At 37.0% G+C, this 19,137-nt stretch overlaps 1 protein-coding gene across 1 annotated transcript in view; it reads left to right on the top strand.

The window, feature by feature from the left end:
* WDR70 (WD repeat domain 70) overlaps window positions 1-19,137 on the top strand; it is a 298,120-nt gene that overhangs the window by 15,116 nt on the left and 263,867 nt on the right. The window contains exon 5 of the mRNA XM_007095461.3: window positions 5,400-5,598. Coding sequence (XP_007095523.1) covers window positions 5,400-5,598 — 199 coding nt within the window. The remainder of the gene's footprint in view (window positions 1-5,399; window positions 5,599-19,137) is intronic.

Genomic DNA, 19,137 nt, shown 5'->3' with positions numbered 1-19,137 from the left:
TTTTTGGGACAGAGAGAGACAGAGCATGAACGGGGGAGGGGCAGAGAGAGAGGGAGACACAGAATCGGAAACAGGCTCCAGGCTCCGAGCCATCAGCCCAGAGCCTGACGCGGGGCTCGAACTCACGGACCGCGAGATTGTGACCTGGCTGAAGTCGGACGCTTAACCGACTGCGCCACCCAGGCGCCCCCCTATGTTTTTTCTTAAAGTTCTCAAGTTTTGTATTTAACATTTATGTCTTTATTCAATCCAGAATTGCTTTTTGTGAGTAATGTGAAGTTGTAATCCAGTTTTATTTTCTCCTCCATATAGCTAATCAATTTTCCCTGTCCCTTTATTTTTAATTTTAATAGGATTTAATTTTAATTTTATTTTTTAATTAAAAAATGTTTTTAATGTTTATTTTTGAGAGACAGAGACAGAGACAGAGCATGAGTGGGGGAGGGGCAGAGAGAGGGTAACACAGAATCTGAAGCAGGCTCCGGGCTCTGAGCTGTCAGCATAGAACCAGACACAGGGCTGGAACCCACAAGCAGTGAGATCATGACCTAAGCCGAAGTCAGATGCTTAACCGACTGAGCCATCCAGGCTCCCCAAGGCCTTATTTTTTAGATTAGTTTTAGGCTCATAGCAAAATTGAGCAGAAGGTACAGAGATTTTTTTTCCATATAGCTCCTGTCCTCCTACCTCCCTCATCATCAACACCCCCCTACCAGAGCGATACATTTGTTACAATTGATGACCCCATGCTGACACATCATCATCACTCAGAATCCATAGTTTACATGACAGTTCAGTCTTTGATGTTGTACATTCTGTAGGTTTGGACACATATGTAATGACATTTAGCTACCATTATATATCAGAGGTTTCAGTGACTTAAACATCCTCTGTGTGCTACCTTTTCATTCCTTCCTCCCCCTAATTCCCAACAACCACTGATCTTTTAAATTTTTGTCAAAGAATTTATACACATTATGAAATCAAACATTGTTTTTCCCTGTTCATGATTCTTACTTTCCAGAAAAAAACTACTTAAATTTTTTTGTTTTTCATCTTTTATTTACCTTCATATTTCTAAATTGTAACCTTTTACCACTGTCTTGATTTTTTTCTACTGTGGCAACTTTCTATTTCCAAAATTTTTTACACACCAAACAGAAATTTGACCATTAACCAATGATTTCTCACTGTTCTCTCCTCTTAGCCACTGATAGCCTCTAATGTACTTTCTGTCTCCTTGAAATTTACCTGTTCTAGATATTTCATATAAGTGGAATTATACACTGTTTTCCTTTCATATCTGGCTTCTTTCACTTTGGATGATGTTTTCAAAGTTCTTGTATCAGAACTTCATTCCTTTAAATGGTTAAATAGTATTCCATTGTATGTATATATCACAATTTGTTTATCCATTCATGTGTTACTGAATATTTTTGGGTTTCCACCTTTTGAGTTTTGTGAATGTAATGAACATTGGTGTACAAGCATATGTTTTTGAGTCTTTGCTTTTAATTCTTTTTGGTATATACCTAGGAGTGGAATTTATGGGTTATATGGTAATTTTATGTTTAACTTTCTTTTTTTAAAAATTTTTATTCATTTACTTTTTAAGATTCATTTTTAAAAATATTTTTAAGTTTTATATATATATATATATATTTAATGTTTATTTATTATTGAGAGACAGAGAGACAGAGCATGAGCAGGGGAGGGTCAGGGAGAGAGGGAGACACAGAATTCGAAGCAGGTTCCAGGCCTTGAGCTGTCAGCACAGAGCCCAACGTGGGGCTCGAACTCACAAACCGTGAGGTCATGACCTGAGCCGAAGTTGGATGCTCAACTGACTGAGCCACCCAGGTGCCCCAGTATTTTTAAGTAATCTTTATACCCAGCGTAGTGCTTGAACCTAAGTACCCCAAGATCAAGAGTCATGTGCTCTCCACTGACTGAGCCAGCCACGTGCCCTTATTTATTTTAAGTAATCTCTACATCCAACATGGGGTTCGAACTCACGATCCTGAGGTCAAGAGTCGCATGCTCCTCTGACTGAGCCAGCCAGGCACCCCTGTTTAACTTTCTTTATGAGGAATTGCCTAACTGTTTTACAATGTGGTTGCACCATTTTATATTCCTATCAGCAATGTACGAGGGTTCCAATTTTTTCACATTCTTGTCATTAGTTATTTTCCATTTTGTTTTGTTATGGTTTTAATATAGTCATCCTAGTAGGTGTGAATTGGTATCATGTAGTTTTTATTTTCATTTCCCTAATGTCTAAAGGTTTTGAGCATTTTTTCATGTGCTTATTGGCCATTTATATATCTTCTTTGGAGAAATAACTATTGAAGTCCTTTAACCATTTTTATTTTTTATTCATTATTATTATTTTTTTAAGTAGTCTTCACATTTAACACAGAGCCCAATGTAGGGCTTGAACTCGTGACCCTGAGATCAAATCTGAGCTGAGATCAAGAGTTGGACACTTAACCGACTGAGCCACCCAAGCGCCCCCAAATAAATTTTTAAAAAATCTACAATGTTGTTAAAATTTGTTTTAGAGGAAGGTAGTCATTTAAGACTACCACTTTTTAAAAAAAATTTTAAGTTTTTGGTAGGTGCCTGGGTGGCTCAGTCGGTTAAGCACCTGACTCTTGATTTCAGCCCAGGTCGTGATCTCACAGTTTGTGAGTTGGAGTTCCGCATCGGCTCTACGCTGACAGTGTGGAGCTTGCTTGGGATTCTCTCTCCCTCTCTCTCTGACCCTCTCTTGCTCACATTCTCTCTTTCCCAAAATAAATAAACTTAAAAAATAAATTAAAAACATTTGTTTTAATTTGAGAGAGAGAGAGAGGGTGAGAGCATGTGCAAGCAGGGGAGAGTGGCTGAAGGTGAGAGAGAGAAAGGAAGAGAGGGAGAGAGAGAATTCCAAGCAGGCTCCACACTCAGCATAGAGCCTCATGCGGAGCTCGATCCCACAACCCTGGGATCATGACCTGAGCTGAAATCAAGAGTTGGACACTCAACTGACAGAGCCATCCAGGTGTCCCTAAGACTACCCCCTTTTTTTGGCCTTAAAGAAATAGTATATGAATGTAAGTTGCCCTTCAAAATCAAATGCTGGGAGGAAATATGTCATTTATTCAATGAAATATAGCTGCAGGATAGGAGGGAAATATTGATGTACTCATAATTTGTAAGATAGGAATCATTCAGACATTTGCATTTTCTCTAAAGAAATTAGTACCAGAAATAATGAATTTTGCTTATGAATTTAATTTCTAAACTGAAATTGTATACTTACACATCTTATTTAATGCTTAGCTAAGCTCTCTTTTAAAAAGTCAGCTGAGAAAAATGTTAGGTTTTGACTCCTCTGTTTTCTCATCAGATGCATATTGTTTCTCAGGATCTGGTTCATATTTTGGCACCACATTGAGTCAAGGCATATTTTAAACATGGAATGTGCTCTGTTTTCTGTCACGGACATTTTTGGGCATAATTTTACAGACTTTGTTTTTCAGAAATTGAAAATATGTTAAAATAGTTTATTTTTTTGCCTTGTGTATATTAGAAGCAAAAAGACAGAAATGGACTTAGAAGCTGCATAGAAGCTGATACATTCCATCTAGTTTCATGTGGGTATTAGGACTGCATAATCAGCCGTGGAATCAACATGGCTTCATGTAGTTGTCAGTTCAGTGCTTGCTTCTGAACTAGTTAATTCAGTTAAAGCATTGGTGCTAAAGATTAACAGTTTAGTTAGAGCTCTCTGTGCTCTGAATAATTTTGCATTAAGACAGTCTGCGACTTCTAAACTAGTACAGTTGGGAATTTGTGATTTTAATCACAAGGGAGAAAATTTTGGAGTGTGACTACTTTAATAAAAATGTATTCAGTCATCCAGCTGCTATTTATTGAACATCTATTGTGGGTTAGGCACTGGTTTCGGCACTGGGGATACAGCAATTAGGGAGTCAGATGAGATCTCCGAGCTCATATTGTTGGGATGTTTGAGGAGATGGATAACAGATTGTAAACAACTGAGTAACCAATCAAATAAGATAACTTAGTGAGGTATTTAATAAAGATAAACTAAGAGAACGAAGATAATAGTGACTGATAGGGATGTGTTTGAAGATTAAGAAAGGGGGGGGCATTAAAGCCTCTTTGAGGAGGTGACATGGGACGAGACCTGAAAGATGAGAAAGAGGCCATTTAATGATCAGTTCCAGCAGAGGGAACTGCAGGTGCAAAGACCCTCATGCTGGACCAAGCTTAACCTCTGTGGTTTGAAAGAAGGCCTGTAGGGCTGGAGAACCATGAGCTAAACCATTGCAAAAACAAAGAGAAGCTCTTCGTGGAGGTTTGCTTGCTCCTATCTTTGTATGTGGATAAGTGTTGAAGTATGTATTCCCCTCAATATTGATCTTAGATGAAAATAAAAAGAAAAATCACATTTTTTTTTTCTTCAGTGGATATTGAGTGCCTATTAATTACGTCAGGCCTCATTTAGGTGCTAGAGACAGCAATGAACACAACACACAGAAATTTCTGTTTTCATGGAGCTTACATACTAGAAATACTTTATTAGAGGGCAATGATACTTTGAGTTTTATAAAATATTTAATAGATTAATGCACACAATTATGAACACAATTCTCAACCCTTTGGGATGGGATGGGAAGTGGAGGCATATGGTGGATGGTGGTGGATTTCAGAATGCCTAGAGGTGCGTGATAAAGACCTCAATGCAACTGCGTAATGGTCCTCCGGTGTGCTGGGTAGAAAAACACCTTGAGAATCAGTGTGATGCTCCTTACAGTAAGACAGTTTTAGAATCCAGGGATGCTACATAAAACATTTTAGCAACTCAACAAATTTGAATAAAAATTGGGAAACAATTTGTGTTTCAGAAAATATATTGAAACCTTATGGGAGTAATACTAACTTTCTTACATGGCTGCCTTTATTTGCTCCTGTGGTAAAAACAGTGATTGGATTCAGATATAGGAAACAGAGGGATTGGTTACCTCAGTGGTTTTCTTTCTTATGGATATAGTAGTTTGTAGTTTTTTCCCACATCCCAGTTCTGCTGGCTCTTCATGAGTGAGGATTATCTCAGGGGCCGTAACATAATTGCTGTGACCTTTAACTCTGACTTTATGTTTAGGGTAAGTGGATAAAAGAAACTTTTACTTTCTTAAGATAAAATAATACCTGAGTTACACATTTAATGTCTGAATTACAATTTTAACAAACTACACATTAATTAATTAATTAAAATAAAAACTTAGTTGTTAAAAGGAGAGGCAGAGTTTCCTGGGAAATCAGTACTATCTCTAGAGTGTGTTCTTTGTTGCAGTAGAGGCAAAGAGTTTCTGTTTCTGTATTTTCAGGGATACAAGCAGCAGTGAAAGTGAAGAGAGTTCTGGTTCTTCTGATGATGAGTTAATTGGCCCTCCTTTACCTCTTCAAATGATGAAAGAACCAGGTAATCATATTGAGGAAGATATCGTTGGCCCTTTACCTCCACCTCTTTATGAAGATGCCGAAGATGATGATGATGATGATGACGGTGATTCAGAGGAGGAAGAAGTAAGTATTTCAGTAGTAATTTACCAATTCATTGGAATAGCGTAGAGATCAGTTCCCTGCTAATTGTTATTCATGCGTGAGAGCAAATAAGGAATAGTTTTGAGTGTACTACCGATAGCCCTTGTTGAAAGAACTTGAAAGGATGTACTTCAGGAACAAGGCAGTGTTACTCAAAAATAATAAATGGACAATAGGAAGCAATGTGTTAAAAAGGAATTAATGGGCACCTGGTGGTCCAGTGGGTAAAGCGTCCAACTCTTGATGTTGGTCACGATCTCACAGTTTGTGGGGTTGAGCCCTGCGTTGGGCTCCATGTTGGCAGTCAGGAGTCTGCTTGGGATTCTCTTGCGCGTTCTCTCTCTCTGCCCCACCCTTGCTTGTGTGCATGCATGCGCTCACGCTCTCCCAAAATAAATAAACTTAAAAAAAAAAGGAATACAATTTTGTTAAATATACATAAGCATTGAGTGTACATAATGGTAGTGAATAAATTTGGGGGGATATAAGAACAAAGTAGATCTCAAATTATTGTAAACAATAATATGGAAGATGGGAGAGTAGAATCAGTTCATTCATTTTGAAGTCCTTGTATTATTTGGGAGGAAGCTAGAGATATTTGTTAACTGCAGATTAGGTTAAGTCAAGTATGCAAGTTAAAATTTTAAGAGTAGTTACCCAAAGAATAGAAACAAATTGTATAACCTCCAAAATGGTAAAAGAAAACATAAAGAAAACCACTGGTTTACTTTATGTATTTGACACCTGGAGTGGATAATTTTTTAATGTCATCCTCTGACAAATTATTTTCAGTAACGATTATGAGATGAAACAAATGATGGTCAGAAAAGGAACAACTTTTGCAAATCTGTCAGTGACTTCACAAAATGGGCATTCTTTGCATATTCTTGTTCAGTATCCAGTATACAAAATTTGTCAATCTATATTTATTCATAGTTGATCAAAGAAAACTTTTAATTTTGAAAAATTTTTTTCTCATGAAATGACAGATATATGTATATATACACATGTGCACACATACACGTGTGTCTGTGCACATGTATGTGAAATGAAAAAAAGAGGCACATAAGGATAAATTTGGCAGTTTCATTAAAAATTGTGTTTTATAATAGATTTCTGAAACTGCAGTGTTGATCATATCTCTTTTTATCTTGATATCAATTCTAGTGGCTTTTGAAAAATACCTGGTTTCACTAAAATGTCTTTTCTAGAAAAAATACCATTTTCTAGTACATTTGATAAAAACTTCTAAAGATTTCTTCCATAAAAATCAGAAAATGGCTAGGTTATGGTAAATATTATCATCAAATTATCTGCTTTAGAATGTTTTTGGTGAAAACAATTCAGGTGTTCAAGCATTGCTCTTTTGGATTCTTCTGCCAACCTAGTCTCCCATCTTTTATTTTTCCTCAAAGAATAACAGAATGGAAGATACTCAAGTATTATTTCTTTGTCTTAATGTGTCACTTTGTTTTGAATCTGTTGTTTAAATGCAGAAATGTGTAGTACAACAAGGATTGGAGATATGAAACTACCCTTAAAGTAAGCTTGAATGATTCTGAACCACTCAAAACGTTATCTATAAACATAAGTATATGAGTATGTATGTGTATGTATGTGGTACAGACTGTGTAACTGGGAGTTCTCTATATCAACTGCATGTATAGTATAATGCTTATTGAAATAATAAAAATTTGCTAATTTGAGACTTATATATTATCAAAACTCAGCACTGATCATAGTAAAAAGCAACAAAAAACACATTTCTGAACTGACTTTTTAGAACTGCCAGCAAATGATGATACTGGAAAACAGACTCATCTTCAGTTGATTTTAATATTATTTTAAGGTTCTTTACAGGCAATGCACCCCCTTATTGTCTGCACCACTTCCACCGCAATGCTCTTGATATGCCTTTGAAGACAACTCAATCGTTGCAGTAAAAGACAGGAAAGGAGAAAAATGAAGTAGAGGAAAATCTTGGTAAATAGAGATCACAAAATAAGGTGGTAGGCATGAATGCAAGTATATCAGCATTCACAGTAGATGTAAGTGGACTCAACTTGCCACTTAAATTTCTCAGACTAGATTTAAAAAATTTAGATATATTCTGTTTATGAGTGATAGACCTAAAATGTACTGGCATAGAAAGGTTGAAAGAAAGGAATAGGGGTGCCTGGGTGGTTCAGTTGGATAATAATGTGTCCAACTCTTGATCTCAGCTCAGGTCTTGATCTCAGGGTTGTGAGTTCAAGCCCTGTGTTGGGCTCCATGTCTCTCTGCTCCGTGACTATAGCAGGAAAATACTAACCAAAAGATAACTGATTAGTCTTATAAAACTAATGTAACACAAAATAATCTTTATGTCATAATTAGTAAAAGTAGCAAAATGAGTGTTATTACTTAATGCTAAAAGGAAAAGTTTATTCTCTAGGAAAATTTGGCCTTTCTTAATCTCCATGAATTTAACACAATATATTCAGAGCAAAAATTGACAGCATTATAAGGAGGAATAGACAAATCTACAGTCATAATGGGAGATTCAGAAATTAAGACAATTAGTAAGAGTATAGTACCGGACAATATAAATGTATACATATATATATATACATTTATGTATATACATCTCTCCCTCCTCTCTCTCTATATATATGTATATATGTATATATATATATATATGTGTGTGTGTGTATATATATATATATATACATATATACATATATATAGAACCCTTATCTAACATTTTCTTTTCAAGCACATAAAGATAAATCAGAAGCAATAAGAAGGTCACATCTAGGTCACAATATGCTATGGACATGAGAAAGATATGCTTAATTATTTTGGGTAGTTCACAGAGTAGGTAATAATTAGGTTGATCATGAAATGTGAGAATATTGTGTAGTGAATGTTTGTGTGCCCTCAGGATTCATATGTTGAAGCCCTAACCCCCAGTGTGGCATTCGGAGGTGAGACTCTTTGGAAGTAATTAAGGTTAAATTATAGGTCATATGGGTAGACCCTGATGTTATAGGATTAGTGTGCTTATGAGAAGAGAGACACTGGGGCACCTGGGTGGCCCAGTCAGTTGAGTGTCCGACTCTTGGTTTTGGCTCAGGTCATGATCTCAGGGTCATGGGACTGAGCCCCATGTCAGGCTCTGTGCCAAGCATGGAGCCTGCTTGAAATATTCATTCTCCCTCTCTCTCTCTGTCTCTCTCTCTCTCTGTCTCTCTCTCTCTCTGTCTCTCTCTCTCCCTCCCTCCCCCCTCCCCCTCTCTCTCCCTCCCACCTCTCCCACCCCTCCCCTCCCCCACTGCCTCTATCCTCCACTCATGCTCTCTATAAAATTTTTTTTTTTATAAAATAAGAGGAAAAAAGAGAAGAGAGACACCAGAGAATCAGGTCTTCATATAACAAAGCAAGAAGGTAGGCATCTAAAAGCCAGGAGGAAAGCTCTCAACAGAAATCAAATTTGCCGACACCTTGGTCTTGGACTTCTACCTTCCAGAGTGATGAGAAAATAAACTTCTGATATTTAAGACATGTAGTTTGTAGTATTTTGTTATCGTAGCCTCAGCTGGTTAACACAGGTTTGCAAGGCTGACAAGAAGCTGGAGAACAGAGCATGGAAAAAAGAAGGGTGTTCTGAGTAAGAAAAAAATTGCTATAGTGAGGGCTCAAATGTATGCAAGTATATGATATGGTGGTGAAATGTCATATGAATAGCACCTGGCTGAGTTTTCTCATAAGGGGGAGGTGGAAAGATAAGGCTGCTGAGAACAAACGTAGAGATCAGTACGGAGAAGAGCACCTTTCTGGAAGATGTGGAATTTGAATGAACCTTGTAGAGGGTTACATTTTGGTGGACATGTGCACATAGGCCACATGTTGTCTGTGAAGAGTAAATGGCAGGAACACAGGCAATATATACAAGGTTAGATTCCAGATGATACGAAAGTCAACTTGCCTAGAATGGAAAGTTGATAAAGAAGGCCAAACTTTTGACATGGAATTGATGTGTGAGTAAGCCTGAAGTGCAGCTGGGCAAAGAAGTAAAAGCATGCCAAGGTGTGGGACTCAGAAGCTTGTCTGTAAGCTTTAGCCTTTCGTGGCTGTAATTAAAGCGTATCAGGGGACTGAATAACAGTTTTCTGTTTGTTTTTGTTTGTTTTTTAGTTTTCTGTTTTTTTATAAGATTATACACGTCACGTCTCTTGAAAGAAAATTACTAAGTCTTTTTATGGTGTACCTTTTTTTTCTTTGCAAATATAGTAAAAGAAAATGCTGATAATATGCAGGTCAAAGCAAGGCTGTGGATAAGTGTACCAATAACAGCCTTAATTTTAAAGTGTGCACTAATTGATTATGCAAAGTTTATTGGCATTGTTAACTGATTAAACTTTTGGAAGGGAGATAAGACAAGAGTGGGAGATTCCTTGTTTCTTTTCCAAGAAGAAAAATGTCTTTTGGGTGTCTATCATAACTAACATTTCCAAGGCTAGGGCAGAGATGGCAGGTAAAGCAGGCAGCTTGGAAATTTGCAAATGTGAATGTGGCTTTGCAGTGGCCTTCCTAGATTTGGATAAATTATATTGGCCTTGAATTGAGTCCTTCAGTTTTCAGACTGTGGTTTAATAGTAGTAGAAGGGGGCAACCTTAGGCTGTTTTTTAGGTTCTGAGTGAGAACACGACTCTTTGACTACAACTTATGTTGTATTTGATATGTGGGATTTTGGCAGCCTCTAGAGTCAGGGATCATAGGCAAAGCAAAATCTGCTGATTACTGTCTTGAATGTGAATGTTGTAGGATCTAGCCAGACAAATTAGCATGATTTATTTTACATTATTTGCATAGCAATGTTTGGCGTATGTTTCAACATTGAGTTCAAATGTTTCAGGCCTTTGAAGAAATCTTGTTTTTATGGTTGTTTGGAATTCAGCCCTAGTAATTCTTTGTTGATTTAGAAACTGAATTTAGTTCCTTTAGGAAATTAGTTTGGAGTAATGCTAAGCAAAATTATAGGAGATTGTTTTATTTATTTATTTATTTTTATTTATTTGAGAGAGAGAGAGCAGGGGACAGGGGCAGAGAGAGAGAGAGAGAGGGAGGGAGGGAGGGAGGGAGGGAGGGAGAGAGAGAGAGAGAGAGAGAGAGAGAGAGAAAGAGAAAGAATGAATCCTGAGCAGCCTCCAAGCTCAGTGTGGAACCTGATGTTGGGCTTGATGCCATGACCCTGGGATCATGACCTGAGCCAAATCAAGAGTCAGATGCTCAACCAACTGAGCCACCCAGGAGATTGTTTTATATATCAAAATGCTAGTTATATTTTAACGGTTTGGAACATATCAGAATTTTCCCTCCTCTCCTTGACTTCCTCTCCTTTTTTTGCCCATTCTTGGTTTCATCATCACCAATCTTTTGTGCCTTTTGTTTCCTTTTGTGTTTTCAGCCTTTTCCTTTCTACTAGCTGTTGGCTCTAAGCTTGCAAGCATACTAAAATCTTTCTTTAATTCAGTTTTCCCTACAAGCTACTGTCTAATTTCCTCTTTCTCACCAAATGTTTCAAAAGTAGTATCTGTATTGCTACTTTTGTTTTGTTACCACATTTTCTCTGGAAATCTTTTCTGTTAAGACACTGTCCTCACAGACAAAGTCAAAATATCTAAATCCAAAGGCCCTTTCTTCATTCTCATTCTGTACCTCTGCAATATTGGACAGTGTTGATGTCTTCTTTCTTGAAACTCTTTCTTTGCTATTTCTTTATACTATTGGTTTGCTGCCTCTCTCTTTGTTTTATTCAACAGATATTTATTGAGCACTTTTTATGAGTCAGGTACTTTCCAGGTGTTGGGGATATAACAGTGAATAAAGCCAGAAAATCCCTGTTCCAATGGTGCTTGCATTTCTAGAAAGTTTCTTTCAAAACTTTCATTATTTCCTCACATGTCCCCAATAATAAGCATTCCCTGAGGACCTGTCCTTGCTTGCCTTACCATTTCATGTTTGACCTGGGTGAAGTTTTTTTTTTTTTTTTAATAAAGTTTATTTTGAGAAAGACAGAGGCAGTGCATGTGGGGGAGGAGCAGAGAGAAGGGGAAAGATGATCCCAAGGAGGCTCTGTGCTGCCAGCACAGAGCCCGATGTGGGGCTTGAAACTAAGAAGCTGAAAGATCATGACCTGAGCCGAAACCAAGAGTCAGACACTTAACCAGCCAGCCACCCAGGTGCCCCTGGGTGAAGTTTCTTACATCTTACATTTTCTTACCTCATGACTACTATTCACTCAGAGCAGCTGGAAGCATTGCATCATCTCATTTAAACTTCAGATCCAGCTTGCTTTCTTTCCCTCTCTTTCTTTCTTTCTTTCTTTCTTTCTTTCTTTCTTTCTCTTTCTTTCTTTCTTTCTCTTTCTTTCTTTCTTTCTCTTTCTTTCTTTCTTTCTTTCTCTCTCTTTCTTTCTTTTAATGTTTATTTTTGAGAGAGAGAGAGAGAGAGAGTGAGAGCCAGTGGGCGAGAGGGAAAGAGAGAGAGAGAGAAACAGAGGATCCGAAGTGGGTTCTGAGCTGACAGCAGAGAACCCAACACGAGGCTCGAACTCATGAATTGCAAGATCATGACTTGAGTCGAAGTTGGACGCTTAACTCACTGAGCCGACCAGGGGCTCCTCAGTTCCAGCTTTCTAATGACTCATGAAACATGTCCATGTTTAAGCTCCAACAGTGTTCTAAATTCATCTTCTGCGATCAAACTCAGGCTTTCATTTTCTCCCATTTAAACTTTTGCTGAAGCCACTTGTCTCTTTGCCTTTAGGATCTTCTGTTCAATCCTTTTCTTTGCTGCTTCAAGATTAAACTATTTGTAACACGAGTCACGTTGCAAATAATAGTACTCACTCCCTAAATGAGGGAAAATAAACCACTACAGCAGGCAGGACTCCATCTGGGGATTCCTGAATACAATTTGATTATTTTGTTGCTCAGAAACTTGCAAAGCACTGTGGCTTTTTAGAGAGACATTCTACTTAATAGGAAAGCAGCCAAGTTCACATACTTGACTGGCTAAATATTTCAGCAAGTATTATTGAAAGTAATGGAAAAAAAATTTTTTTTTTTAACGTTTATTTATTTTTGAGACAGAGAGAGACAGAGCATGAACGGGAGAGGGCCAGAGAGAGGGAGACACAGAATCTGAAACAGGCTCCAGGCTCTGAGCTGTCAGCACAGAGCCCGATGCGGGGCTTGAACTCACTGACCGCGAGATAATGACCTGAGCCGAAGTCGGCCGCTTAACCTGAGCCACCCAGGCGCCCCTGGAAAAATATTTTTAACATAACCTTTTTTTTTTTTTTTTTTTTTTTAACCCAGTGGTTCTTACTCTGAATGTAAGAATCATCTTTGGTACAATTAAAAATTAAGTATGCTTAGGCTTTGTAATCTGGAGATGGATTCAGTAGGACTGGGGTGGATCCTGTCTCAACATCTGCAATCTGTGTTGTAACAAAAGGCTGCACAGGTAAGCCTCTTCCCAGTCCACCTGTGGCAGCACCACTTCCCAACCTGCTGTCACTGCTTGCTTAAATAGGTTAACTATGTAAGGGTCCGTCTGTAAGTTGTGATCTGTATCATGTGTCATGGATATTTAAGGACATGGGATATTGCTTACAAAATAATGTTTCTCAAAAAGAAGGATATGGAATTGCTGCCTTGTTTGTCTGTGACAGTGAAGCCACTTTGAAGTTTTCATATAAGACTTGTAAGAATATTCTTGCTCTCAAATAACCAAGAAGTAATATTTATTTTGATTATTATTTTGTGAAAAATATTTCTTCTGTAATATGTGGTGGTTGATGTCTTTAGAAGTGTTACTGTTAGCTGCTTTTGAGAATGACATGAGAGCGATGGTAAGTGCCTGGCCTTTTGTATCATATCCATTTTTATATCTTTTTGTGACTGTCTTGAATTATACTTATTAAATCATAACCATCATAGTCTTTGAAGGACTGTGAACAGGTAAATAGGCTAGGAACTGGCCAGTAGCTCTAATAGCTGTTTTTATTATTGAAACTCAAATTACTAAGTATTGAGAGCCTTAAAAATGTCATTTCCTTTAATCTCAGTAATACTATTTCTGGGATTCTATCCTGAGGAAATTTGGAAAAAGCTTCATGCCCAAAGATGTTTATCACAGTACTATTTATAATAGTGATTTTTCAGAATGTGTTCCACGGAACATTATCTGAGAGTGATAGGTGGTGATATTGGCTCTCTCATCTGTTTTCATTTGAGAGAACTCATGAGAGTATGTCCATATCATTGGTGGTAACAGGAAACTGACTTCCTTATCTTAAGTGTACTTCATATATTTCTGATAAGCTGACTTTCCAGAAAGTGAAATTTGTTCTGGCTTTTAAAGGCAAAATATAAGTAAATTTTATAATTTATCAAAAAAAGTGTTAGGTTTATGTTGTGTTGGGCTTGCTCAGAGCTTTCTGTAGTCAGAAAGATTCCATGTCTAAAAATGTTTGAAAATGATAGATATATATGAAATATTAGAATAATTAGAAATAATGTGAATACATGTCTAATAACAGGAGGAATGACAAGTAAATTGTTGTGTAGTCATAAAATATTATGCAGCCATTAAATGTGTTTAGTAAGAGTTTTCAGTAGCACCGTGAAAAGATGTAAAACTGTCTAGACAGTATGATTTCAAAAATTTAAATGATACATATGTATGGAACAAAGTATTTCCATTGCTTGTTTCTGGATTGTTGGACCTGAGGATATTGGTTTTTTTTTTTTTTCCTCTGCTGCATAGCTTTGTATTCTTTTCTAGTTTCCATATTGATCATAAGTTGTATCTGTGATTGAAAACAAATAATGGAGTGGCGCCTAGGTGGCTAGTCAGTTAAGCATCAGACTTCAGCTCAGGTCATGATCTCACAGTTGGTGGGTTCTAACCCTGCTTCAGGTTCTGTGCTGACAGCTCAGAGTCTGGAGCCTGCTTCAGATACTGTGTCTTCCTTTCTCTCTGCCCCTCCTCTGCTCACTGTCTGTCCGTGTCTCTCCCAAAAATAAACATTAAAAAAAAAGAAAAGAAACAAATAATGGGGTTACATCAGTTAACATTCTTTCATTGTAAGCCGGTTAAGATCTTAATTTAAAAAGTAGAACAGATAGAGGGAAAAAAACTCCAAACAGAATATTGAACATGAATATAAAATAAATCTTAAGTATTATGAGTAAATTTGTATCTTAACTTGTTCCAAAAAGGACTTAATGAAGTGAAATGCTATAAGAAAGCATAAGTTAGGAAGAATGAAGGAAAATAGAAAAGCAAGGAACATAGGGACCCCTGGGTGGCTCAGTTGGTTAAGCATCTGACTCTTGATTTTGGCTCAGCCGATGATGATCTCACGGTTTGTGAGATTGAGCCCTGTGTTGGGCTCTGTACAGACAGCATGGAGCCTACTTGGGATTCTCTCTCTCTTTCTGTCTCTTTGTTCCTTTCTCCCCCACTGTCTCTCTCTCTCTCTCAAGATAAATAAACATAAAAAAAAACACAACAAGTAACATAAATAAAGTTACATAAAGCATAGGAGGCAGAGTTTTAAACATTTGCTGATGGATAGGTCACAAAACCTAGTCACCATCATTGATTCCTCTTTCCTTCCTACCCCACGTCCAATTCATTACCAAGTCTTATTAGCTCTATCTCCAGCCAGATCTCTCCTTTTCTGTCCATCTCCATTACTACCACCTTAATGAATCCAGCATCACTCCAACAGCAATAGCTACTTAAGTTGTCTCCCAGCTTCTGCTGTTAACTGGAGTACTATAATAGTAATCCAGACAATAAAAAGAAACAAAATATAGATACAGGGAGGCAGTATAGAATAGTGATTAAGCGAGTGGATTTTGGAGCCTCATGGAGCTTTTACTTTCAAGCTGTGTGACTTTGGGCAAGTTACTTAACCTCTCTTGGTCTTTTCTTCTCTGTAAAATAGGGCTAATAAAATACTTAACTGGAATTGTGTAGATGATTTAATGAGTGAATAAATGTATTTGGAACCCTTAGAATGGTGCCTATTGTTTATCATGATGGTCACCTATTTTAATATATAGCAGAAAGTGAATTAAAAAATTTTAACGTGATTTCTTTAAAAAATTTTTTTAAAAAAATGTTTATTTTTGAGAGAGAGAGAGAGAGAGAGAGAGAGAGAGAGAGACAGACAGAGCATGAACAGGGGAAGAGCAGAAAGATAGGGAGACATAGAATCAGAAGCAGGCTCCAGGCTCTGAGCTGTCAGTACAGAGCTCGACGCAGGGCTCGAACCCACAAACTGAGATCATGACCTGAACCAAAGTTGGGTGCTTAACTGACTGAGCCGCCTAGGCGCCCCTTAAAGTGATTTCTAATAAAAACGTCTAAAAATGATGGGGCACCTGGGTGGCTCAGTCAGTTGGGCGTCTGACTTCGGCTCAGGTCATGATCTCACAGTTTGTGAGTTCGAGCCCCGCGTAGGGCTCTGTGCTGACAGCTCAGAGCCTGGAGCCTGCTTCGGATTCTGTGTCTCCCTCTCTCTCTGACCCTCCCCTGCTCATGCTGTGTCTCTCTCTGTCTCAAAAATAAATAAACGTTAAGAAAAATTTAGAAACGTCTAAAAATGAAACTAAAAGGAAACTTTTGTACCTTATTTAAAATTTTTTTTAATGTTTTAAAATGTTTTTTAATGTTTATATACATGTGTATATATATGTATGTGTATATATATATATATATATATATATGTATTTGTGTAAAGTTTAGTTTATAAATTAGGCACAGTAAGAGATTAACAGCAACTAATGATAAAGTAGAACAATTATAACAATATAGTGTAATAAGAGTTATGTGAATGTGGTCTCTTCCAAAATACTCACTGTCTTGTGATGATGTGAAATGATAAAATGCCTATGTGATGAAGTGAAGTGAAGTGAATGACGTAGGCATTATGCTGCAATGTGTTAGGCTGCATTAGACCTGACCGTATGCTGCTGGACCACGGTTGACTGCGGGTAGCTGAAACAGGAAAGTGAAACCATGGTTAAGGGAGGAATTCTGTATTATGTAATTTGGGTGATGCTGACAAAGTGGAAAATACAATGGCTTAAAAAAGATAGAAGACTTTTTTTTCTATCTCACATAAATGCAATCAACAGTTAAATGGACCAGAACTAGTTTGCAGGTACAGGGTACCATAGATTTAGGTTACTTCTTTCCTTTTGTTCTGCCATCCTCAATATGTGGACTTCAAGATGTATGCTCAAGGGGCGCCTGGGTGGCGCAGTCGGTTGAGCGTCCGACTTCAGCCAGGTCACGATCTCACGGTCCGTGAGTTCGAGCCCCGCGTCAGGCTCTGGGCTGATGGCTCGGAGCCTGGAGCCTGTTTCCGATTCTGTGTCTCCCTCTCTCTCTGCCCCTCCCCCGTTCATGCTATGTCTCTCTCTGTCCCAAAAATAAATTAAAAAACGTTGAAAAAAAAAAAAATTAAAAAAAAAAAAAAGATGTATGCTCAAGCTATAGCCATGGTTTTTTAAAATTTTTATCATCAGGAAGGCAGAAGGGATAAAGAAGGGTACTGACTTTGAACTTAATCTTTCACATGAGAAATACAATAATTTACTTTAGCAAGCCAGGATTGTAGCTAAAATTCAGTGCTTCCATTACAAAGGATGGATAATGTGGAGAGGGGGGGAGCCAATTAATAACTCTGTAGTGAGCATAAATTTATATTCAGTGTTTGGTGCTTTCAGTTAGAGTAATGGCAAATTATTTACTTTAAAAAAACTTTTTTAGTTATCATGAATAGTCCTTTAATATTGTATGACATACACTCTACTTGATTTTATTTTGTTCATTGTAAATGTATTAGCTTAAACATTTTAGCTCCCTTTCTCCAAAGGAACAGACGACATAAAATTTATGGATTTAAATAAAATTTAAAATGGATTAAATTTAAAATTTAAATTATGGATTTGGATAAAATTTATGGATTAAAATTTTTAATTTTAAATTTAATGCAATCTTTAAACTCCTAGGATTTGGTTACTATATTAGCATGCACAAATTTCATTTGAATTCTTTTGTGTCTGTTACATCTTGCTGTTTAGTTACTGTACTGTTCTTTCTTCAAAAATGAGTTGCAGTCTTTTTGGTTCATTTTGTCAAAGAAAGATTCCATTAACACTAACCTTGGCCAAGATTTAGTCAAGTTCAACTATGTATTTGTCAAGTTCATTTATATAGAGAAGCATTGAAATATTCACAAGGGAAATGGAGGTATAGAAATGGACCTTCAAAAAACTTTACAGAAGCATTCCTTAAAAAATTTTTTTTTTTTATTTGGGTGCCTAGGTGGCTCAGTCGGTTGAGCATCTAACTTCAGCTCAGGTCTTGATCTCACAGTTCATGAGTTCAAGCCCCACAATGAGCTCACTGCTATCAATGCAGAGCCTGCCTTGGATCCTCTGTCTCCCTCTCTCTCTGCCCCTCCCCCACTTGTGCTCTGTCAAAAATAAATAAAACATTAAAGAAAATTTAAGATAAAAATAAAATATTAAAAATTTTAAAATTTTATTTATTTTTATATTTTTTTAATTATTTTTTTTTACAGAAGGATTTCTTAACAGAGAAAGTACATTTTATTTTGTAACTTATTTCATTACTTTTAATTTTTAATTTTTATTTTTTTAACCTTAGGTATGAGTTATTTATTTTCAGATGCCAATTTTTTTTTATTATGGTAAAACACACATAAAATTTACCATCTTACCTACTTAAAAAATTTTTTTTTTAACGTTTATTTATTTTTGAGACAGAGAGAGACAAAGCATGAATGGGGGAGGGTCAGAGAAAGGGAGACACAGAATCTGAAACAGGCTCCAGGCTCTGAGCTGTCAGCACAGAGCCCGACGCGGGGCTCGAACTCACAGACCGCGAGATCATGACCTGAGCCGAAGTCGGCCGCTTAACCGACTGAGCCACCCAGGCGCCCCCATCTTACTTACTTTAAAATGTATAGTCTAGTAGTGTGAACTATATCCACATTGTTTTGCAACAGATTGCTAGAACTTTTTCATCTGGCAAAACTGAAACTCTAAACCCATTAAATAACAACTCCCCTTTCTCCCCTAGCAGGTACCATTTTGGAGAAAGTGTATTTTAAATGCTTCAATTTAGGGAAATGTGTCTCTGTAGTGAAGCAAGTTATACCAATAAACAAAATAAGCACTTTTTTCAATTGTGTTTATGATATTATTTCTTAAGAGGAGTTTTACTTTTTCCCGTTCTCTTTTATTATTTTCTGCAACTGACATATAATTCAGTTCCCATTTAGCACTAGTTGTATCAGTAACTCAGGATATATTTTTTCAAGGACGTATCTAATTTTTCATCACTATAGACAAATATATGTAAGATCTTATTTATAAATGTGTCATACTCCACCAATTCCTGTTTGCCCATTAATTCTCTCTAAC

The sequence above is a fragment of the Panthera tigris genome, chromosome A1, assembly GCF_018350195.1.
Source record: "Panthera tigris isolate Pti1 chromosome A1, P.tigris_Pti1_mat1.1, whole genome shotgun sequence".
NCBI classification, from domain to species: Eukaryota; Metazoa; Chordata; class Mammalia; order Carnivora; family Felidae; genus Panthera; species Panthera tigris.
This window is presented reverse-complemented; position numbering and strand designations above follow the sequence as displayed.